The sequence below is a fragment of the Musa acuminata genome, chromosome BXJ1-8, assembly GCF_036884655.1.
Source record: "Musa acuminata AAA Group cultivar baxijiao chromosome BXJ1-8, Cavendish_Baxijiao_AAA, whole genome shotgun sequence".
NCBI lineage: Eukaryota > Viridiplantae > Streptophyta > Magnoliopsida > Zingiberales > Musaceae > Musa > Musa acuminata.
The window spans coordinates 6,319,706-6,341,183 of NC_088334.1; the positions used below are offsets into that span (position 1 = coordinate 6,319,706).

The window sequence follows — 21,478 nt, forward strand, 5'->3', positions numbered from 1 at the left end:
AAACAGAGCCCCCATGACTGCTTGAGGCCAAGCCAAATAGTTCGGGTCGGGTCGGGACGGGTCAGGTCAGGTCGGGTTCGAGTTAAGTGGTTCGGCTTTGACGCAATTTAGCGGTTAGGTTGGATCGAACCGTGGTTTAATATAACCCACTTTATTCGTGTGGACCGTGAGCGGACGCGGTGTTCGTCTGCGGACTCCGCCGGCTGTTCAGCTCTTTCCGTCTCTCCGGTCAACTTCGCATTCGATTCTCTTTCGGACATCAGAGAGAGAGAGAGAGAGAGAGAGAGAGAGAGAGAGAGAGAGAGAGAGAGAGAGACCTTTGCTTCGTTAACGTTGGAGTTTCACCATGAGATCGGTGGCTACCGGACTTATCCTCAAGAGAAAGCTTGCGGATTTCTTCTACACGTGTTCCCGCAGAAGAGTCCTTGGCCGCTTCTCCTCGTCCTCGTTCGGCACCGTCGATCCAAGGAAGAGTAACGGCAGGGGAGGAGGGGAAAAGGAGGTGCCCCACTTGCCGGTCCTGATCGTCGGCGCTGGCCCCGTCGGGCTCATCCTCTCCATCCTTCTCACCAAATTGGGTGCGCGCATCTTCTTCTCCCCCATTATTTTTTGGCTTTCCCTTGCTGGATTTTGGAAGTGAATGCAATCGAGGAAAGGGAGTGGAGCGATCCTTGCTTTCTCTTCTCCCCCTTTAGGTTCTTATAGGAAGCACGGGATTTTGGTTGCGTCGATATCATTGTATGCTTAGGCTTGCTGAACTGGAAAGACTTTTTCCCTGTCTTAATATGCTCTTAGAGGTCTTGATGATGGTTTCTTTTGATGCATTGAAGTACTTTCTAATCAATGAGAACCAAGTTTAATCAATGAGAACCAAGTTTAATCAAGCTACAAAGCACATTCATGGAGGAGGCATAATGGATGATCTTGGTGGCTGGTTGATTTATACTTGTGAGAGCAAGGAATTATTGAATATGTTGATCAAATGTTGCTCTTAGCAAGAAGATGTTGCAATCTGAATATTGTCTTTTGATTGGATTAAGGTGTTTTTGATAAAAATGGCCATTAAACATACCTTAGATACATCGTAATGCTTAGAGTAGTGCATGTTTTTCAGTGCTATTTTAAGTTAAATAATTTGTTTCAGTTTGTAGGAATGATCACCCAACCTTATTATGTGAATTGGTGAAGGTCAATCAAAAAAAGATTTAGACTGAAATAAAGAGTCAGCTTGTTGTTTCTAATTTAGGACAGGATGTTGCACATAATTGAATTGAGAAGGATGGTTCTGTATGCAAACTATGATTCGGGTGGTAGTTCCATAATTGGATTGAGAGGTTTGAAGACTAGGCTGACAAAGTCTTGGGTGAGAGTTCCTGAGCTAGAGATCAAGCTCTAGGAGTATAAAGGATTCAGGTACTCTCTCCAAGCATATCCCTAATTTTGTGAAGCATTTATGTTAACTTCTTTTCTAATAAATATGCTAGGAATTCTGATTAATTGCCTGGCGTCATTTGTCATGTTCTATAATGTTGTAAAACTTTGTGCCAAGTCACAAATGATATTATGTGTTTATAATATTCTATCTTTACCTCACTTGTATCATATTTATTTATTTTTATTATTAAGATTTGATGCATTGGTTCATTCTATGAGTGTCCCAAGCTATAATGGTATCTTGTCATTGTCAATTATTTAAAGCATTTAACACAGGCTCAAATAGGTTTCTTTTCAGCTTTATTACGAAGTCCAAGACGTAAGTGTTAGCAAAGTATGCCATAGTTCCTTTTCTCTTTCAAATGATGCTGTAGAAAAATATATAGTTATTTGCTCTATATTTTTGTTATTCTCTAACATGCATTTTTACATGATGGCACATTTAAAGTAATGACGCTATTTTTCGATGCACATGGACAGTAAGATTCCTCTTGGGTCTTAAAGTGTTAATAACTAACTCAGGATAACTACTCAGATAAGTACACCTTGCACTAAGTAAAAAGCAATACACTAGCGGTTATTAAGTGTCACTCACTAAAGCATGTTAATTTGAACCATGGGAGGTGCTCATCCAACTGCTTGACACAATCAACCTCTTCCTTGCTGCTTTCAATTTTCAATTATTGGTGGTATTACCAGTATTATTGTTGAAAAAGGAAAACACAAGAAAAAGATGATGAACACCTCATTGTTGATCACTCATGCATTCAATAATAAATATTTCTGATCAATTCATGAAGATGATCCTTTATGAACTTCTGTTGATGGAGAAGTTTCTTTTTTGTAGCATGAATATATTTTGTTTAATTGGAATATATTTGGTACATTCATGGTTTACAATTTTGGGTACCGACATTTTGATATAAGGTATGTCTGCATACCAATTAGCACAAATGAGGAGAAGAAGGAGAGCCAGAAAAGGAGGAGGAGAGGAGATACCCTGGGTAGTAGCACTGGCTAGCAGTGGACGATGGTGGCCATCAGTGGGATCGAGAGTCGATCTTTTTCCCAATTTGGCAAGAGCGAGAGATTATATTATTAAAAACTCTATAGCTGTCAGATTAAAAAAGAACGCCAAATCCGCATGGGCTTACTCTCCTGTTCACACTTGGATACTAGGCAATAACACTGAACCAGATGCAAACCTCCCAAAATGGCTTGGTTTACATCCCAGTTCTCCATTGAACCAGTTTTTACCATCAGGTGCATGCCAGTCCAGGCAGTTTTTAAATCATGGATACATTTACATATTCGCACCGTGCATGAAAAGTTAGGGCCATTGTAGTTGCATATACATGAACACTACTAAAGCTTCTGAGTATGCCTAACGCCTTTTGCGTATTTTTAACATTTATTGTAATAGATGTTGACCTTGTGTATTGATTATTTAAATTATGGTATTTTGTGATCTGTAAGTTATTTTTGTTGCCTCATTATTTTTGTGTGGAGATAATATATATGGGTTTTTCCCACCATTTCGTAGGTGTCAAATGCTCAGTTTTGGAGAAAAGTGTGGTTTTTTCTCGACATCCACAAGCCCACTTCATTAACAATCGGACCATGGAGGTTTCTGCTTTTGTCATTTTCTAAAATTAATATTCAGATTGAAGTTACATGATTAACATTTATTTGTGGTTATTTTATTTTAAATAGTCTACTGGAAGGTAAAAGCAATTTGAATGCTAATGGAATTAGGATCTGTTCTTTGGCTATTTAGTGTACTCACACACCATTTCTTAGTGACATCCCTTGTAAGAGAATATTGTCATATCAAGATTTTTATATGCTATCTTGGCAATGTTGTAATTGAAGCATCCTATAGCTATTCCGCAAACTAGATGGTCTGGCAGAGGAAATCCAGAGTTTGGAACCACCAGTGGACTTGTGGAGAAGGTTCATATACTGCACTTCTTTGTCTGGTCCAGTTTTTGGATCTGTGGATCACATGAAGCCTCAAGGTTTGTTTTGAATTTACCATATATTCCAACCAAATGCCTGTATCCCTTTTATGGATTATGGTTGGCTAAAATATTTTTTTTGTTTGTTATATTCCTTACAGACTTTGATAAGACTGTCAGCCCCATTTCTGTTGCACACTTCTCACAGTACAAACTGATGAATTTGCTACTTCAAAGGCTTGAAAAGCTTGGCTTTTCTGTTTGCTCTCCCAGTGAAATTGAAGGCTCGATATGGGATAGGAAAATTTTAATGGGCCACGAATGCATTTCTATCCACCCTACAAATGAAGGTTTAAAAGTAGGAACTTCCTATCTAAAGGAAGGGAAGATGGAAGAGCGAGAATTTCATTGCTCCATCCTAGTTGGGTCTGATGGGGCAAGAAGTACAGTTCGAAAGCTGGTTAATATAGATATGAAAGGTGAACGTAACTTGCAGAGACTTGTCAGTGTGCATTTCCTAAGCAAAGATCTTGGCCAGTACCTGCTACATGAAAGACCTGGAATGCTCTTCTTTATTTTTAATCCAGATGCTATTGGCGTTCTTGTCGCACATGATCTGGACCAAGGGGAGTTTGTGCTGCAGGTAGAGCAGTTGATGCTGAAAGTGGATCTTAAAACTTTGATTTGACATTTGATTGTGGAAAGTTCCTAGATGTATACTGACCTAATATGCATCACTTGCATGGAAGTCAGCTATTCAATATTTTTCTGTTTGTGACAAAGGTCTAACTTCTTTTCTTGCACCTTTTAGATACCATATTATTCTCCTCAGCAAAAAATTGAGGATTTTAGCTTCAAGGTAATCTATAGGTGATTTTCCATCTTACTTTTGTTCTAGTTTCTTCCTTTCATATATTTGATGCATGTACTGTCTTTGGCCATCAATTACTATCGTTGCCATAATTTATTGGCTTTATGCAATATTGAAACTTTGGTCTCTTTTTGTGCCTGCTCAGTCATATTTGTACTCTTTTGCTGCTTCATCGATTTGGAGACATGTATTGTCTTTCGTTAATTCTCTAAGAAAATATTAAATTTGATATAGAGTTCATCAATCAAGAAGGATGTTTTTCCAACATAATGAGGGTGCATTGCCTGTGCACGTGCTAGGATGAATGAGCAGGCACTTTGAAACTTCCTATTTCTCACCTAGGTCACTATAGGTCTCTATCATTATGGATATAAAAAATAAGTAAAAAATATTATATTGATGATCCTGATTTTAGTAGAACTCGAATGATAGGAATTGACATCTGCATGTAAATATTCAATATTTGATTGATAAACAATTAATGTTCAGAGCAAAATTTTGTATCTGGCTCTATCATTTGCCACAAGCTTATGCAATGCATTATGAATAAAATCGCTTGGCAGTTATAAACTTTTTTCTATCTGAATTGTTCTTATTTATATTACTATATTTTTATTAGTATTCTGCATCTTTAGCCTGCTAGTAGACTTTCTTTCGGCAAGTTTCATTAAGTATTAACCTTGGTCATACTGACCTATGGCTCCTTGTTCTCTCTATGCTTCACTGGATGTTTTTCCTTAACAATTTACAAGTTTGATTACTGATATAGCTATTTCTTGTGAGAATGCCTATGAGAATAAGTGATGCAGAAATTATCATGTCTCCAGGCCCTCTTTTTCCCTTGTGCATGCAATTATCCTTTAGAATGTGTAATAGTCATATCATATTTTGAATTTGAAAATATTATTTGCTATCTTTCTCAGGATACGTTTAATCTAATCCAGGTATGTGAGCAAATTATTCTCAAGTTGGTTGGGTGGAAGCTTGTCGATGTGCAAGTATTGGACATAAAACCATGGGTCATGCATGCAGAAGTTGCTGAGAAGTATGTTTCACACAATAACCGAGTAATACTTGTTGGTGATGCTGCTCACCGATTCCCACCTGCCGGTGGTTTTGGTAAGTACTTTTAAATTTTAAGTTTATTAAATAGGAAGTGTGTTTTAATCAGGGTTAGAATGTTGAAGTTTCCCATTTTTTAGCCCAAATCTGTCAAGAAGAAAAGGCAAAGAAAATCATTTAAGGTGATTTAGATTCTCTTACTGTTCCCCATCTGAATTATAGATAACAGAACTTATAGTGCCATGTCTATATATATCAGGCATGATATAGAGTAGTGATATATTCAGTTTTTATATGAACAAAAGACTTTCTTTAACTCTGTTGAGCCTTGTTATTACCTTCTTTCTTGTTCTCTACTGGCTTTCATCTTATTTCTGATCTGTTTTTTCCTATCCATAACTTCTTCCTGCCAACATTACCTGATCACTTAATTTGTATCATTTTGGGCACATTAATTTTAGTATATGACGGTGATTTCAATAGGCGCTCGAACGAGGCGAGGCGAGGCCCGAGCGCCTCACTTCATTTCCAGGCGTCGCGCTTCAAAGAGGCATCACTTGGGCGCTCACCCGAGCCCAGGCATCGGGCGCTTCGGGCGAGCATTCGGGTTAAACCAACGTTTTAGGCTTGATTTGATCTTCGGTGCTTTAGTTGGTTCAATCGAACCAACTAAAGCACCGATATCAACCTTCCTCTCACGACTTCCCAACCCTAACCCTGCTCGCTGCTCTCGCTCCCGCTGCCACTATCGTCGCTCCCGCTTCCGCTCTTGTTGTCGCTGCTCATTGCTACTGCTACCGCTGTCGTTGCCACTGTCGCCGCCCCCGCTGCCGCTACCACTATCGTCGCTCGTCACTCCCGCTCCCGCTTCCGCTGCCACTGCTCTTAGTTAGCAGCCTCGATCTTCCTCTTACTCATACTCTTCTCACTTTGATAGTATATTATTAACAGTATGCTGCTAATTGTATACTAGTAATAGCATTTTTATTTATTAGATTAATATTATATTATTTTTTATTTATTTGAAATTATTGTTATCGTTTTAAATTTTAAGACTTTTTGTTAATGTGATATTGTGATTTTAAAATATTTTCATAATTTAATATCATATTTTTATTTAAATAATTATATTTATTAATTATATTATATATTTTTATATTTTAGTGCCTCGCTTCGCTCCGGCAAGCGCCTAGCGCCTCGGGCGTTTTTAGGCCTTGGCCCCTTACGCTTTTTAAATCACTGGTATCTGCTAAGGTGGTGCCACCATGTCCTAGCCAGTTGTATGAAAACCTCAAAGGGTGTCACAAGACACTAGAGTGCCACTATGACAGATTGGAGAAATCCTAATTTGAGTAGAAGCAGTGCAAACATGAGGACAACATTACTGTAAACCACAGATTAAGTGCAGGTGAAAACTTTAGATTATTGAGATGGAATTAGGCAAAGATACAAGTCACTGTAGATCTTATTAAAATTAAAGAAAGAACAAAGGAATTTAAAAGAAATTATAAGATGCGAAAGGATTTGGATCAAGAACAAGTAGATGTAGATGCAATTTAAATAAATTAATAATCAACAGAAATGCTATGACATCAACAGTGAGCATGATTAAGGCTCTTCAACTATCAGATTTGGAGTGTGAAGCTGAATCTAAATGGTGTTTACAAATGACAATTTCAAGATTCAAACTTCAACTGAAGATCAAACAAGCAAAAAAGTTGAGATCAAGGTGAAGATTGAACTTGAAACCTAGGTCATTGTTGGAGAAGCTTCCTTATCCATCGATCAAATCCTTTGCACTTGTTCTTTGATGCATATCAGATCCATCTATTGGAGCTGATACGGATCTCAAACTCAATGATAGTACAAAGTCTCAAATAAATGCAGTCTCGTGATTGACCATGCTGGCTGATCGAGTCATGCGAGGGGATTGGGCATTGGGCTATATCAAATTGTGGAGCCAACCACCGTAATTTAGGATGTGGGTGTTATCCTGTGCAGCAGAAGCAAATTTTGCTTCTTGATTTGAAGTCAAATCTAGTTAGTTTAGTTAGGATTTAATTAGGTAGGATTGGGTCGATAAGTTTATTGAATCATTTTCTGTTCTCTTAGGAATTTGGGGTATATTTTCAGTAGTACTTTGATGAGGTTGATTAGACAGATAATTGATCTGTTTTAGTGGTGATAGAATGTTAAGTTTCCTTATTTTTTGTATTCTGCAATAGTTAGAGGAAAGGAATAACCAAGACCAGCAGATCAAAAAGAAATTTAATGATTTATTAAGAAAACATTATAACCCAGTACATCATAAGAGTCTCCTAGAATCTTATTTATACTAACAAAAGGATTTTCTTGGAAGAGAAAAAGAAGACAATAAATATTTCATTCAGCTAATTTTGTTAATCTTTTTCTTCTTTTCCCAGGTATAATCTTCAATGTTGTGACACATCAAGGTTGATTTGATGTTCCATTGTTGCTATACTGGGTTATAATGTAATGTTCTATAAATGAAACTTTGGATTTCTTTATGGCCTGACAGTCATGGTTATACCTTTCGAGGTTTCAAAAACCAGTACTGGATGTGTACCAGAGAAGTACAAGGAGATAGCTTCTTGCACCCCAGGGGAGATGGGAGATTCTGGATGCATACTTCACCAAATTTAAACTAATTAAATTGGTGTTTCTCTATCACTCTTTCTCAGTGGGAGAGGTAGTATATAGGACGTTGTCAGCTGTTGACAGCTAACAACTCCCATCAACAACTGAAACACAAATGTTTCAGCAGTTTTATATTTTAAGTTTTTAACAGCTAAAAGACAGATAATTTCAGTTGTTTTCAGCTACCAAACCAAAAATAAATAAATAGAAAATATCATAGTATAAGATTAGAATCCTTGCTTAATTAAAGTAGAGCCTTTACTAATTTGATTTTCCTGCCAAAATTACTAATAAATCAAAGAATGAAAATCTTGAAAAGAAAATAGGAATTTATGACTCAATCAACTAGACCACAGCCATAATATTAACTCAACTTAAACCCAAACAAACAAATAGACGTAATTTAACCATGACTGGACTCAAGATATTCAAACTCAAACTTGATTGTCATCAAGTAATAATTTTTTTTATCTATGTTTAAATTCATTACTATGTTTTGCTCTCAAAGTCAGTTTGCCCCTCGATGAATATGGTATTGATTAATCTTGCAGGGATGAATACTGGTATTCAGGATGCCCATAATTTAGCATGGAAAATCAGCTCCATGTTAAGTGGAATTGCTTCACCTTCTATCATACAAACTTATGAAATGGAGCGTAGGCCGGTAAAACTCCTGTTACTTGTTTTTTTTCTTCTTTCTAATCTTCCTGTTTATTTTAATGTGGAAAAGTATGTGAGATCAATCTTTTGGATGTTTCAGATTGCCATTTATAATACATTGCTGAGTGTTGAAAACTTCAGGGCAGCCATGTCTGTTCCCGCCGCTCTTGGCCTTGACCCAGCTATTGCAAACTCAGGTAAAAATATTACATATCCATGCAATTTGATCTGGCACGTCTGTCCATAATGCAGTTCCTTCAATATAGGTACTTAGCATTTGATATGTCCACTTCCTTTTCTGATTTGTAATAGCTATAACATCTCATGTTGCAGTACATCGAGTGATAAATAGCAGCCTTTGTTCCATTCTTCCTCCAAGCTTGCAAAAGTTTGCCTTGGAAGGGATTTTTTCTATAGGTCGTGCCCAGCTCTCAGAGCTTATTTTGAATGAGAATAATCCACTTGGGTCCTTGCGATTATCTAGACTTAAGAAAATATTTGATGAGGGAAAAAGCCTTCAACTCCAGTTTCCAGCAGAAGATCTTGGGTTTTGGTGAGTAACAGTTATGCTTAACCTTGGGCTTACATTCCATTTAGTTATTATCTGTTAATCACATTTGGACTTTTTTTCTTGTCCATAATGGTCTTTTGCCTGATGTGCAGTTGAATAAATGAGTATTGCCAGGTGGGAATTATAAAGTTTTCCTCCACATGCAAATTAGTTGTGCAGAAGTGGGGGAACTTTAGAACCTTGGCTGTCTTCTTTTGCTTGGATTGATGTTACAAAAAAAAATGATATATACCTTATTCATCTTCTAGTGATTTTTCACAGGTAGTTGTCCACTTCCACAACTGCCATCATAGCTAAGCTGATCCATATATCTTGTAGTTATAAAGAAGGAGCTCTAGTTGCTGAATGTGGTGAAAAGATATGGGAATCAGAAGCATCTAGTGTTCATAAACGAGATTTAAGGCCATATATCCCTTGTGCCAAACCAGGATGCCGCTTACCACATATGCTAATCAATGCACTTAAAGAATCTTCTGCTAAGGTTTGTCCATATCTTTGGCCATTTGAAATTTGTGATGCGATCATTCCTGTATTTTTTTATCTAATTACATGAATATCTTGATAGGCTTCTTTCTCTACCTTGGATCTGATATCTGGAGATAAAATTGAGTTCCTTCTCATTATTGCACCAATCAAAGGGTCATACAGACTTGCACGTGCCTCTATGATGGTGGCCAAAGAATTCGATGTGCCCCTAAAAGTATGTATTATTTGGCCCAAAGGTTCGTCTGATAAGAATGTAAAGAGCAGCGAGAAGGAATTAGAGCCTTGGAAGAACTTCATAGATGTTGAGGAAGCTGTTAAGCCAACTTCGAAGTCATGGTGGGAGTTGTGTCAAATGTCATCCAATGAAGTCATTTTGGTGAGACCTGATGAGCACATTGCATGGAGGACAGAATCTAATGGCATAGCCGATGATTTATTGGAGTTGAAAAGAGTGTTCTCTCTGATGTTAGGGCACCGTAAGTTCCTCTTATAAGAAGATGCTTGTGGTGCTTCTCACACCATGGTGGTGATGCATCATCAGAAGGTTCATCCAAGAACCTGTTCTTGCTTTGCCTGACGACGGCAACTGTTATAGTTGAAAGCTGGTCTTGGCTTCCCAGAAGAAATATTTGTCAAAATCGACAGTTTGCATATGCTTTTTAGCAGCAAATAGTTTCTGGTTGCTTTCTGGACGATGATACCGGGGGCAGTCCCAAGAGACCTTTCATCTTGGCAGGTTTTATTCTTTAACCCAGTATGTTCGATTAATTGTTATATCAAGGTTTTATTAAAATGAATAATTGATCGCAGGATCTTTTGCATTTTGATTGATGTGACTAATAGGTGACAAATGCAAAAGTTTTTTTTTTTTTGATCATTTTACTCTTGAGTTTTTATGAAATGGCATCCCCTAATTAGTTTTTATCTAAGAGTTTTTCTTCTGTCAATTTAATGAAAATACCCCTGCATCTTTCCTTAATTATCCCGATTGTCGTTATTTTTGTCATCGTGACTTTGTCATTGTCGTCCCTTACTCCCATTGCAAGCAGCGGGCTCGTTGGGACAAGCCCACTCGTGTTCTCAATGATGCTGACACCGTTGGCACCTTATACGACAAGGGTGGCATGGTTGTTTCAATGGCTCATAAGTATGTGGTATTATCTGCGGTTGTCCTCTCCCTCAACAACGTCACCTCTGCAAAGGCATAGGCGGTCACCCTTGTCGTATGCTTCCATTTTACTTGTCTATTCTTATCGTAACTTACGAGGAAGGCAATTGATAGGAAAGAATGAATAGTTTATGAAGAGAGGAGACGAGAGAAGAGGAGGAGATGACGAGTGGCATCACTTACGGTGAGAGCAAGGGATGGTGAAGGTAATGGAAGGCAAATGATAATTTCTTTACATTAATGAAAAATGAATATATTAGGAGGGGCGTCATTTGGTAAAAACTTAACGTTTAAGGTTTTATTGAAGTAAAATATTGACTTTTAAATATTGTCTGAAATACCAATTAGGGAGGGCATTATTTGATTAAAAACCCAATAATAAGGGTTTTTGGTAAAATATTATCTTTCAAAATGTTGTACGAAATGGATTTACTAATTTTTGTGTTTGATTTGTTCTATTAATACTTTGGTCCAAAATGCATGCCAAATTTGCTTGTTACTTGTAAATTTTACACTTGATAAAAATGTTTACTAGTCTAATATTTTATAAAAAAAGTATATCAAAGATTTTGAACCATCAACTTAATATTGTCATCAAATTAATATTTTAGGAGTCTTTATTAATAATTTTATTTCATCAATTAAAATTTATTTCCTAACTTGAATATTCATAATAATTTAATTTAATTTTGCATACTTCGTTATAGGTCCTTCCTCATCCTTATATAAATCGGAATGAACTCCTCTCTTTTCGTCTAAATCTTGAGAGGAGTTCAACCATATGGAAGGATTAGTGAAGATCATAGACTCTCGGTAAGTTTTTCACATTTCCTTTTAATATAAATTTTAAAATATTAGATTGATATGTTAATTGTTTAAATTCTCCATGTTTTTTTTATGACAATCAATTTTAGATTTTCAATGTAAGAGAAAAAAATATGTGAGTTATCCATCCAACTCTCTTCTAAAGAACCTATGCTTTTGGTTCTATGCGAGCTTCAAATTTTCTAAGCTAATTTTTTTTATTAATGTTTATCCTATTGAACTCAATCAATAATCGATTCCTATATTTCGTCTTAAACCTCAAAATATGAGAACATTTATTTTCGATAGGTGGGCGATACTGATAAGGCGATTTCCTACCGACTTTTTTTAATAGGTTTTATCTTATGTCAAGAAATTTACTCATAGTTTCTGCCTTAGTTATGTATATCTTCGTAGATAGAGTATATGTCATTGCATCGGTGAATATAAGTCTCATATCCGAAACAATCTCATTGGCTCGAGTATACATCTTAGTCTTAGTCGTTGAACTCGGAAATAATCTATAATATTCAACATCTTTGCATCTACAGGATGTTAAAGACTCATTTGTTCATCAAGCGCTTAAGAAGTGTCTTGCATTGTTTCATCAACTGAAAAGGAAAGAATATTAGTCATCGAATTCATGCACTTCAAATTAGAGCAGAAGAGTCCTCTGACATGTCAAGTGCATAAAGACGACAACTCATAGTCTTTGTTGATGAAACAGTATGAGACTCTTCTCAAGCCTTTGATGAACCATAATTATATATGAGTGTTTAACAGCTTGTTGATCCAATGAAGTTGAATATTTCAGATTATCTCGAAGTGATTAATATCCACTGGACTTTTGAGGACTGTAGATTTAGTTTTACATGAGAGGTTGACATTTACCAATGCGAAGGCATGTAATGGCGTCCACACCATGGCAGAAGCTAGCAGCATCTTCTCTGAAGCAAGATGAAAAGCTATTGAAGACAAATTGGTTGTTGTTGATGTTGCTGTAGCCAAAAGAGAACAAATCAGAACTCCAAAGTGAACTCTGCAATCAAACAAGAGACCATTTGCAGAGGTTGTAAAGCCCGTATCTAACAGTTGAGGAATCAAAACAAATTAAGAATAAATCTATAATCTCATTAATAAATACTTAATCCGTAAAAGATTCTTTCCTTTTATAAACGAGAGTATTATTATCATGAGGTCCTTTCTTTTATAGACGATAACAGAGAGTTTAAGATGATAATTAGAAGAATTCATTTTTGTCCGGATCACATCGTAAAGAATTTTACTATAATTAATTTTTTTTATTGATCGATAATCATAATCTAATCAGATTTATAATATATCTTATATAATTAAATATGATTATATAATCTAATACAATGCATACCAAATAAATATTAATCACAATAAGTAATACACAATGGATATCCTTCCTTTCTCTTCTTATATTTTACATATCGCTATAAGCGATGAATCAAGAAAATTAAGAATAAATCTATAATCTCAATAATAAGTGTTTCATCTCTAAGATATTCATTTGTTTTATAGGCAAGAGTCTCTAGGAGATTCTCTCCTTTTATAGACGAGAGCAGAGGTTCTAACATGATAATTAGAAAAAATCCATTTCTATTTATATCGTAAAGAATCCTACGAATTTTTATTTTATTGATCGATAATCATAATCCAATCAAATTTATAATATATCCTATCTAATTAAATAGGATTATATAATCTAACACAATGCATATCACAATTAGTGATACTCTACTATTTAAACTAAAGAAGTTTTAGATGATTATATCTCAGTGGCTACACATTTGCCTTTTTTTTCTGCATATTATAAATGAACCAGGGGTTAGCAATTTCATCAATGCATCCTTGCACTGGTTGACTTCTCGATTTAGCTAGGCTACGATCAATTCTATCCTTGGAACTTCGATCTAGGGTTTTTCTATTGTTGATGAATTAAGATACTCTCATGTAGATTTGATGAATTAATTTGATATAATGAAGTATCATCATATCCAATCAATATAATTAAGATACTTTCATTGTTGCATAGGTGGTCTCCGTTATTCTTTAGGGTCTTTCAATGTATTAAGTCAACTTAGTCTCTTTTTCATTTGAGCATTTTGAAGCCCTTTATAGGTTTTACGATTGTAATGATGTTGAGCCCAACATCATAAAGTATAAAGATATATTTCATAGTCTTTCCTTGTAGACAACAATCAAAGATAAACTATTTGAGACTATCTTTTCTCGATTGTCCACGTGAATAAAAAGTCAACAAGGGATATTAGGATAATTACATACTATCTCCTTCAAGATTAATTATAAAAGCTAACCCTCGTCGTTATATCAGATGACTCTCTTCCGAAAAGAAAACTCTCGTCTAATATAGATCTCGATCACTAACTTGAGCATAGGAAGAATTATACGAGAAAAATTCTCCGGGAGACTGATACATGAGCTATCGGGAGACATAACATTTCTCAATCGGGTTGGGTCGGACAGGAGGGCCTTCGGATCCGATAGCGGCATCTTAACAGTTCGATCCAATCGGGTCGGATTAGCTGGCCTTTGGATCCGATAGCGGCATTTCATCGAAAGGGAAACTATGGAGTCGATCTTGACCGTTCGATCTAGATGACCGAAAAGAATCTAACGGTCAGGATTGTGAAATGGGGTCTGTAAGAAACGGGGTGTTAATAAACCACGCCCTCATCACTCGGAGCCGAAGCGGTCTCTCTCCGCGTTCGTTTCTTTTCCGTTCCGAGTCTCGAAGAAGTGGGGAGGAGCAGCGAGGCGGCGGCGGCGGCAAAGGCGAGAGCGGAGGAGAGACGGGTTTGCGCTGTCGGGGCTCCTTTTGGCGGCGCGACGCTGGCTTGCGATCCACGTTTCGTCTCGGTACTTGGAAGCATTCTTCGCGTTCTTTTCTCGCGGATTGTCGGCCCCCGCCGCCTCCATTCTCTTGCCCCGTCTTGCGCCGTATTGGTGTATGGTTTTGGAGGGAGGTGGGATTTTGGGAACTGGGGCTGGAGTTTTTGTGGCATTTCGGAGCTTTTTGGCGTGGATGCTATCATAGGGAGCTGCGGAAGGGCTGCAGAAGAGCTAGGGTTTGGGGTTTTGATTCCCTGAAGGGTGGGGCGGAGGTGGTTTCCCCTTGTTCTCCATTTGATTTTGGACATCGAATTGTGGCGGTGGCAATCTGGTGGAAGCTAGGGTTTTGTTGCAGAGATCTCAGGGCAGTTCTCAATCTGCTCAAGCTACGCAATATTGGGCATCAGATATTCTTGTGACTTCCAGAATAAATTTTATCTTGAATTCTCTTCTCTTTATTGTAGGTGGGCTTAAAACTGTGGGCTTTTGGAGTTGTGGTACGCGATACCACCTAATTAATTACTGTACTTGAATGTGTGAAATGTTATCGCTATCCGAAATCTGAATACGTTGCTATCAAGAATCACGTACTTAAATAAGTTTTCCACTTAAGTTGCTGTACCGAGGTTATCTTGTTGGTCTCTGAGAATTGGTTCTGTGACAAGAGTACAATTGTGAGTTTGATCCATTATATCCGTCTGCAGTGCTGAAGGAGAACTCTTGGAATATATTTATATGCAGTGATGGGGAAAGCACAAAAGCTCTCAAAGGGACCTGGTTTTGTTCCAGGCTACCAGCATGTAGTGGAGACTACGGCTGAGTCAGAAGGGTTTGGGAGCTGTGGTCGTGCTGACTCAGAGGACTCTTCTGCTCCTAAGAGGAAGTGCATAAGCTTGAATGTGGACAGGTGTGGCAAATTTGATGTCCCGTTTGAACTGTTTTCACTTTCGAAGATGTCCAAGTGTGAGAAGGAGGAGTTGGAGACGAGATTTAAGAGAGACCTTGATCAGGTCCGAATGTTTCAGAAGAAAATGTTTTCTAGGATTACAACAAGTGCCGATGGGGTTGCTTTATCATCTTCCAGTGATGGGTATGTAAAGAAACAATATGCCATGGGCCAGAATGGTTCCAATTTTAAGTGCATGAACAATGGAAATCTTGAGATGTCAAAGAGGGCACCGGATCCAGATAGACTTGGTAATTCATATTCTTTGTTGATGAAACAGTGTGAAACTCTTCTAAAGCGCTTGATGAACCATCAATATGGATGGGTGTTCAACACTCCTGTTGATCCAGTGAAGTTGAATATCCCAGATTACTTCCAAGTTATTAAATATCCAATGGATTTTGGAACCATCAAGACTAGGATACAACTAGGCAGATACTCTAACCCATGTGATTTTGTTTCAGATGTGAGGCTGACATTTACAAATGCAAAGACATATAATCCACCTAAGAATGATGTACACATTATGGCAGATGCTATGAGTAAGTTCTTTGAAACAAGATGGAAACCTATTGAAAAGAAATTGGTTGCTGCAAATGCTGCTGTCAAAAGAGAAGCTGAAACACCGAAGCCAATTTTGCAACCAAACAAGAGGAAAACACCTTTTAACCATGATATCATTTTACCAGAGGTTGTGAGGTTGAAAATGACAGTTGAGGAGAAAGAGAGCCTAAGTAGGCGCCTGGAATCTCTAGGAGACATGCCTGAACATGTAATTGATTTCTTGAGAAGGAACATTGCGGCAAGCCAAACTAGTGCAGATGAGGTAGAGATTGATCTTCATGCAATGAGCGATGATCTACTGTTTGAATTAAGGAAGCTTTTGGATGATTATATGGTTAGGGAACAGTTAAAGGATCAAACGAAATCAGAGCCTTGTGAAATTGAGGTGGGCATTGAATTACTGGGTACGTGGTTATATACTAACATATTCATCTATGTTCATGATTACACATTTTCTTTTTTCTGCAGATTATAAACGAATCAGGGCTTAGCAATTCATCAATGCATCCTTGCAAAGGTTAACTTCTCTATTTAGTTAGATTATGAGCTTCTCTATTTTTGAAACTTTAATCTAATGGTTCTCTTGTTGCTGATATTTTTGCAGGCAATGAACCAATTGAGGAGGATGTTGATATTGTTGGCAATGATCCACCTGTTTCTAGATACCCCCCTGTGGTGATAGAAAAAGATACTATGCTAAGAAGTGGAAAGCGTTGTCGTTCAAGTAGCTCAAGTAGTGATTCTGGTTCATCATCTAGCGGTCGGTTCATGTTTCTGATCTCGCTTTGTCTTTGTTCTTATCAGTACTTTGTGCTCATGAGGTCAAAATATGTTTGTTTTTGTATGTTACTTGTTGATTCATAAACTAAGTGTTGTTCATGTGCTGTTTCTTGAACTCACTACATGTTCATACCAAGTCCTGATTCACTTTGTTGATGCTCCGAAAATGATGGATGATTTCATCGTGGCTCATACTTTCATGGTAGCTTGGGAAACCACCTATTGAAGCATATCATGTGTACAGCTCAGACTCTTGACCTTTCCCCTTTTTTTTAACTCGACTTCTTATTTGGATGAATGGAAAGAGATTAGAGGACTAAACAGAACCATCAAATTATTTTACTGTGCAATTTGGGTTTAGTGATGAGAAAACTAGCAATATGAAAACAAAGAACAGGGAGAAACACACCATTGCCTATGCTGAAGGTTACCAAAAGTTCTACCAAACTTTACAAATGGTGCATGATTTTAGCAATATATTATAATGGCATAACTATCAAACCATCCAGACTTGTTATGAGTAAGTATAAAATCAAACAATGTGAAGAATGGAGTTATTATGTGACTTAAATTTATAGACTGCTTTGTTATCTGAAGAATAAAAAATCAAGGGGAGAATTTCCTCTTCATTGGAAGTATCTTGACCAAACAAGATTTAGGGGGATTTTCCTTAAAACCTTAAGCCCTCAAGTTATGCAGACTTCCTCTTTGGGATTGGTGGGTAAAAAAGGATGCCTCTCTCTTTTGTCTTATTTTTTTCATCCCGTTTTTCCTCTTTGTCTCATTCTGATGCAACCTGTCAGTCCATATCAAACCATGCAATAATTGATGGAGACTAGATGATTTTAGCTGATGTCTGAAGTGGATTGGCTGTTTCAGCTGGAGATGGGCTAATTCCAATCTTTATCACTTTGTTTTGGAAAGGAAATATCAGTGAAACTGGATAGGACTGTACAGAGTTTAAGAAACTGACAGGAAGCTCTGTGTCTTCATTACTGATAGGGAGTAAAACACCCTTATTGTTGAACTCTAAAATTACTGTAACCCTAACATTTCACCATCCACCATTGTAACAAGGGGAAGAAACTAGGATGGAGAATAACTATTTAACTCTTTTGAAAATAATGATGCTATCTTAGGGGAGGAAGACATCATGATGGAATTTGAAATTAACCTCAATATGAAATTTTATTTATTTTTGCACTATGCAATTCTTCAGTATTGTGAGACTCATCATAATATCAGGTAGATAAGTTTTGGATCAAGATTGTATGAGATATATAATAGCTTTTTGTATGATATGATTATATTATTTTCTGAAATATATATCTCATGGTTGATCTTTTGTAAGTTATATCCTTTTTTATTGTTATCTTTTGTATAAGTTTTTTATCTTTCAAAACTTTAGTTTCCTTTTTCAGTAGAATCTTTAAACATATAATATATTTATTTTCACAAATATTTAATATTTTTATTTTTTGTGATCTTTATGTTTTATTTTAAGTTATGTTTATTGGGAGCCCCTCGAGTTGGTCTGACATTCCTAGTTAATCTTGATTCCAATACTGTTGTTACAAACTACCTGAAGAATAAGAGGGGGTGAAGAAGAATAGTACCTCCCAGATCCTATATGAATGGGTCACTTTGCAACCCTTTGCTGTAGCTCTACAACTCATAGCTACTCTGACTTGCGACTCTCAGTTTATACACTTGAGTCTTATCTCATTGTCATTGCCACTCATGAATTGCCATCACCGTGCCATGCACACACACACATGAGGATTTTCCAGTACACAAGTTTTAGGGGAAAACTTAATCTCATGCTTTATGGGATTTAAGTAGATTAATAGGTATGAAAGTACCATCTTGGAGACTATAGCATGAAAGTGAAGAAAAAAAGGAATATGAGAAGAGAAGATTAAGAAATGGAAAGAAAAATTCGAAGGAGAAGGTGACGAAACAAACATTTAAATACTTGTCAAATTTTAAGTGATTTATGCTGATCTAAAATTTAATTTGTATCTCTAAGATAATTTTGAGATAATTATATTTATCTTATGATTTTAAAGGTTAAAATATTTAAAAGCTTTATATTTGATTAGTATAAATCATTTTGAAATTTTTATTCAGTTTCTGGTTGCTTTCCATTATCTATTCCTTGTAAAATATTGATTCCATCCAATGGCATAAGTTAGATTTGTTAGAGGCCTTGCAAATAGTGTATTATTGTAGTCTTTTAATTCCTTGCAGATTCAGATTCTGGTAGTTCCTCAGAAAGCGGGTCAGACATTAAAGTTGCTAGTCCCATGAAGGATATGAAGGTATTTGAGATCCATCATGACTTTGTAAATTAAAAAAAGGAACGGTATTTTGTTTTTACTAACATTTGAAAATCTACTATGAGTTTTTTTTTTTTTGCAGTCATTGCATTTAGAAACTTTATTTACTGCAATTGTTGTCCATGCAGAAAAATATGCTAGCTGGTCAAGCTTTGGATCAAGAAAGAAGTGATTTATCAAATCCACATGATGAAAACAGTGAGTTATAATTGTTTGCGTTTTATAGTTCTACTATAGTATGATTTGTGAAGCCTGCAATGACTCGTGAAGCAAGAAATTAGATACAGTTCTTATATTTAGGTCCTATGTTGTTGCCTGAAGGCATGTACCGTTGACTGCATGCAGGAACTTCAGATGAGACAAATCAAGAAGAACATGTTGCTCAGCCAAAATCTGAATCTGTTGATATAGAACGAAACAGGGAGGGTAAGTAATTGCATTTCATGCATCATGAACTAAAAGGTGTTAAGAATATGGATATAATATGCATGAATAAGCTTAACTTTTGACACAGACCTTTTACGTGATAATGCTCCATCTGAAAGGCGCTTCTCTCCTGAAAAGCTCTATCGAGCAGCTCTACTGAGAAGTCGCTTTGCTGACACAATTCTCAAAGCTCGTGAGAAGACTCTAGATCAGGTTGAGATACTAATGAGGATGATGGATACAGAACTATATTTTTGTTGTGTTCTTATATTTTCACTCTGTGGTGCTTTTGTACATGACTTCCCATTTTATATTTTGGGTTAGGGTGAAAAGAGAGATCCAGAGAAGCTTCGACGTGAGAGGGAGAACCTTGAGAGGCGGAAAAGAGAAGGTACCATGCAAGTTCCAAGGACTGCTTGTTATGCTTGTTTTGCCTCTCATTTCTGAACACTTTTGTCTTACCTTGAGATCAGAGAAAGCTAGGCTGCAAGCAGAAGCTAAAGCTGCTGAAGAGGCTCAACGTCTAGCTGAAGCAGAAGCTGCAGCGCAGGCTGCAGCAGAAGCTAAGCGCAAAAGGGAACTTGAAAGGGAAGCAGCACGTCAAGCCTTGTTACAGGCAAGTATATCGTTAGGCATTTGGTTGCTCGTCTATCCTTGAGTCTGATGAGGGGCAACCTTGAGCATGTAATGCAGATGGAGAAAACTGTGGAGATCAATGAAAGCACTCTTTTTCTAAAAGATCTGGACATGCTTAGAACTGTTCCAGGTGAACACTTACCTAATTCAATTGGTGAGACGAGCCCAGATCACTCGCCAGAGGGCATCAGTGGTTTTGAACTTGGCGGAAGCAACCCTTTGGAGCAGCTTGGTTTGTATATGAAGGTTGAGGTTGATGATGATGAGGATGAAGATGTTGAGCCAAATGGTGCTACCCCTAATGATGCCGAGGAAGGAGAAATTGATTGATGGTTTTCTACTCTGGTTACTCTGCTATACCAATCCACTAACATATTGGAGTTAGTTTTGCTATCGCAGTGACACAATGGTGAATTAGGTGTGTGCTCATCTGAATGTGATGCCTTCAGTTTCTTCAGGTATGAAGATTGAGCAATATGAAGATCGTGAATGTTGTATGAAGAATATGGTACAGAGTGATTATAGATAGCCCTTCTTTTGAGTTACCGCTTGTGATGGAGTGGTACCTCCAGGATAATGGACAAGACTGTCACTGGTGATGGTTTGGGCAATATGGAAATCATCACTAGCCATAACTTCATTTGTTGGTGAAGATGACATTTTGACAGGAAAAGAAGGATTTGCTATTGCATGCATCATATGAAATTAATTTGAAGCTAGGTGGGGTTTGTAGATCTTTGTTCGATATTACAATTTTGCTTGTCCCCCCCAAAACTGTACAAAGACAAATCAAATAGTCAGAAAAAAAAAAGAACTTTTTCAAAAAATATTCATTCTATTCAAAATATACTTTGTGGGATTCTCTGTCGGACCACATACTTCAATCAAAGGCCTTTTTATATATATTTCATGTAAATTTTGCAAGTATTATGTGTTTGTTTGGGCATTCAATTTGTATTCTTAACCTTGCTTTTGATGCTTGATGATGATTTCATTGTTCCTAAAGAGGTTGTGGAATCCCTCTATCAGTATCAAAGTTAATATGGATGGGTTTGATGGAGGTAGACTAATTCTAAGAATGGCCAATGAATGATATGAGTATATGCATATGAGATTTTTGAGGGTCCGACAATGAAAAAAAATATATAATTATTTTTTTATAGATCTTAATGATGATAAAAGATCTATATAATCGATCCTTTCGTAATTTACTACTTTGGATTTTCTCTGAAAAA

The 21,478-nt window shown here is 36.8% G+C and overlaps 2 protein-coding genes across 6 annotated transcripts; both read left to right on the forward strand.

Annotated features, from left to right (window-relative positions):
• Positions 1 to 174: 174 nt before the first annotated feature.
• LOC135582573 (uncharacterized) lies at positions 175 to 10,629 on the forward strand. 5 transcript variants are annotated; one of them, XM_065078476.1, is made up of 11 exons: positions 175 to 578; positions 2,978 to 3,060; positions 3,317 to 3,452; positions 3,554 to 4,035; positions 4,204 to 4,251; positions 5,187 to 5,382; positions 8,535 to 8,647; positions 8,744 to 8,840; positions 8,977 to 9,196; positions 9,533 to 9,695; positions 9,780 to 10,629. In XM_065078476.1, exons 1-11 carry the CDS (start codon positions 347 to 349, stop codon positions 10,191 to 10,193), a joined length of 2,184 nt encoding a protein of 727 aa, XP_064934548.1. In that variant the 5' UTR covers positions 175 to 346; the 3' UTR covers positions 10,194 to 10,629. The 5 variants fall into 5 exon arrangements, with proteins under 5 accessions (XP_064934548.1, XP_064934549.1, XP_064934552.1 ...); XM_065078477.1 differs by having other exon boundaries at positions 5,208 to 5,382; XM_065078480.1 differs by having other exon boundaries at positions 526 to 578; positions 3,307 to 3,452.
• A 3,769-nt stretch (positions 10,630 to 14,398) lies between these two features.
• Positions 14,399 to 21,146, forward strand: LOC103993472 (transcription factor GTE10). The gene is made up of 10 exons (XM_009413558.3): positions 14,399 to 16,447; positions 16,531 to 16,579; positions 16,667 to 16,822; positions 19,093 to 19,163; positions 19,310 to 19,379; positions 19,527 to 19,607; positions 19,696 to 19,820; positions 19,932 to 19,998; positions 20,081 to 20,223; positions 20,301 to 21,146. Exons 1-10 carry the CDS (start codon positions 15,296 to 15,298, stop codon positions 20,571 to 20,573), a joined length of 2,187 nt encoding a protein of 728 aa, XP_009411833.2. The 5' UTR covers positions 14,399 to 15,295; the 3' UTR covers positions 20,574 to 21,146.
• The last annotated feature ends 332 nt before the right edge of the window (positions 21,147 to 21,478 follow it).

Bases quoted from the DNA above. Each gene is read 5' to 3' on its own strand.
- LOC103993472 (XM_009413558.3), top strand. From the start codon at position 15,296: ATGGGGAAAGCACAAAAGCTCTCAAAGGGACCTGGTTTTGTTCCAGGC. The intron at 19,164-19,309 runs GTATTTGAGATC...TTGTCCATGCAG, and splicing joins GTCCCATGAAGGATATGAAG to AAAAATATGCTAGCTGGTCA. The intron at 19,608-19,695 runs GTAAGTAATTGC...CTTTTGACACAG, and splicing joins TATAGAACGAAACAGGGAGG to ACCTTTTACGTGATAATGCT.
- LOC135582573 (XM_065078476.1), top strand. From the start codon at position 347: ATGAGATCGGTGGCTACCGGACTTATCCTCAAGAGAAAGCTTGCGGAT. The intron at 5,383-8,534 runs GTAAGTACTTTT...TTAATCTTGCAG, and splicing joins CCCACCTGCCGGTGGTTTTG to GGATGAATACTGGTATTCAG. The intron at 8,648-8,743 runs GTAAAACTCCTG...TGGATGTTTCAG, and splicing joins ATGAAATGGAGCGTAGGCCG to ATTGCCATTTATAATACATT.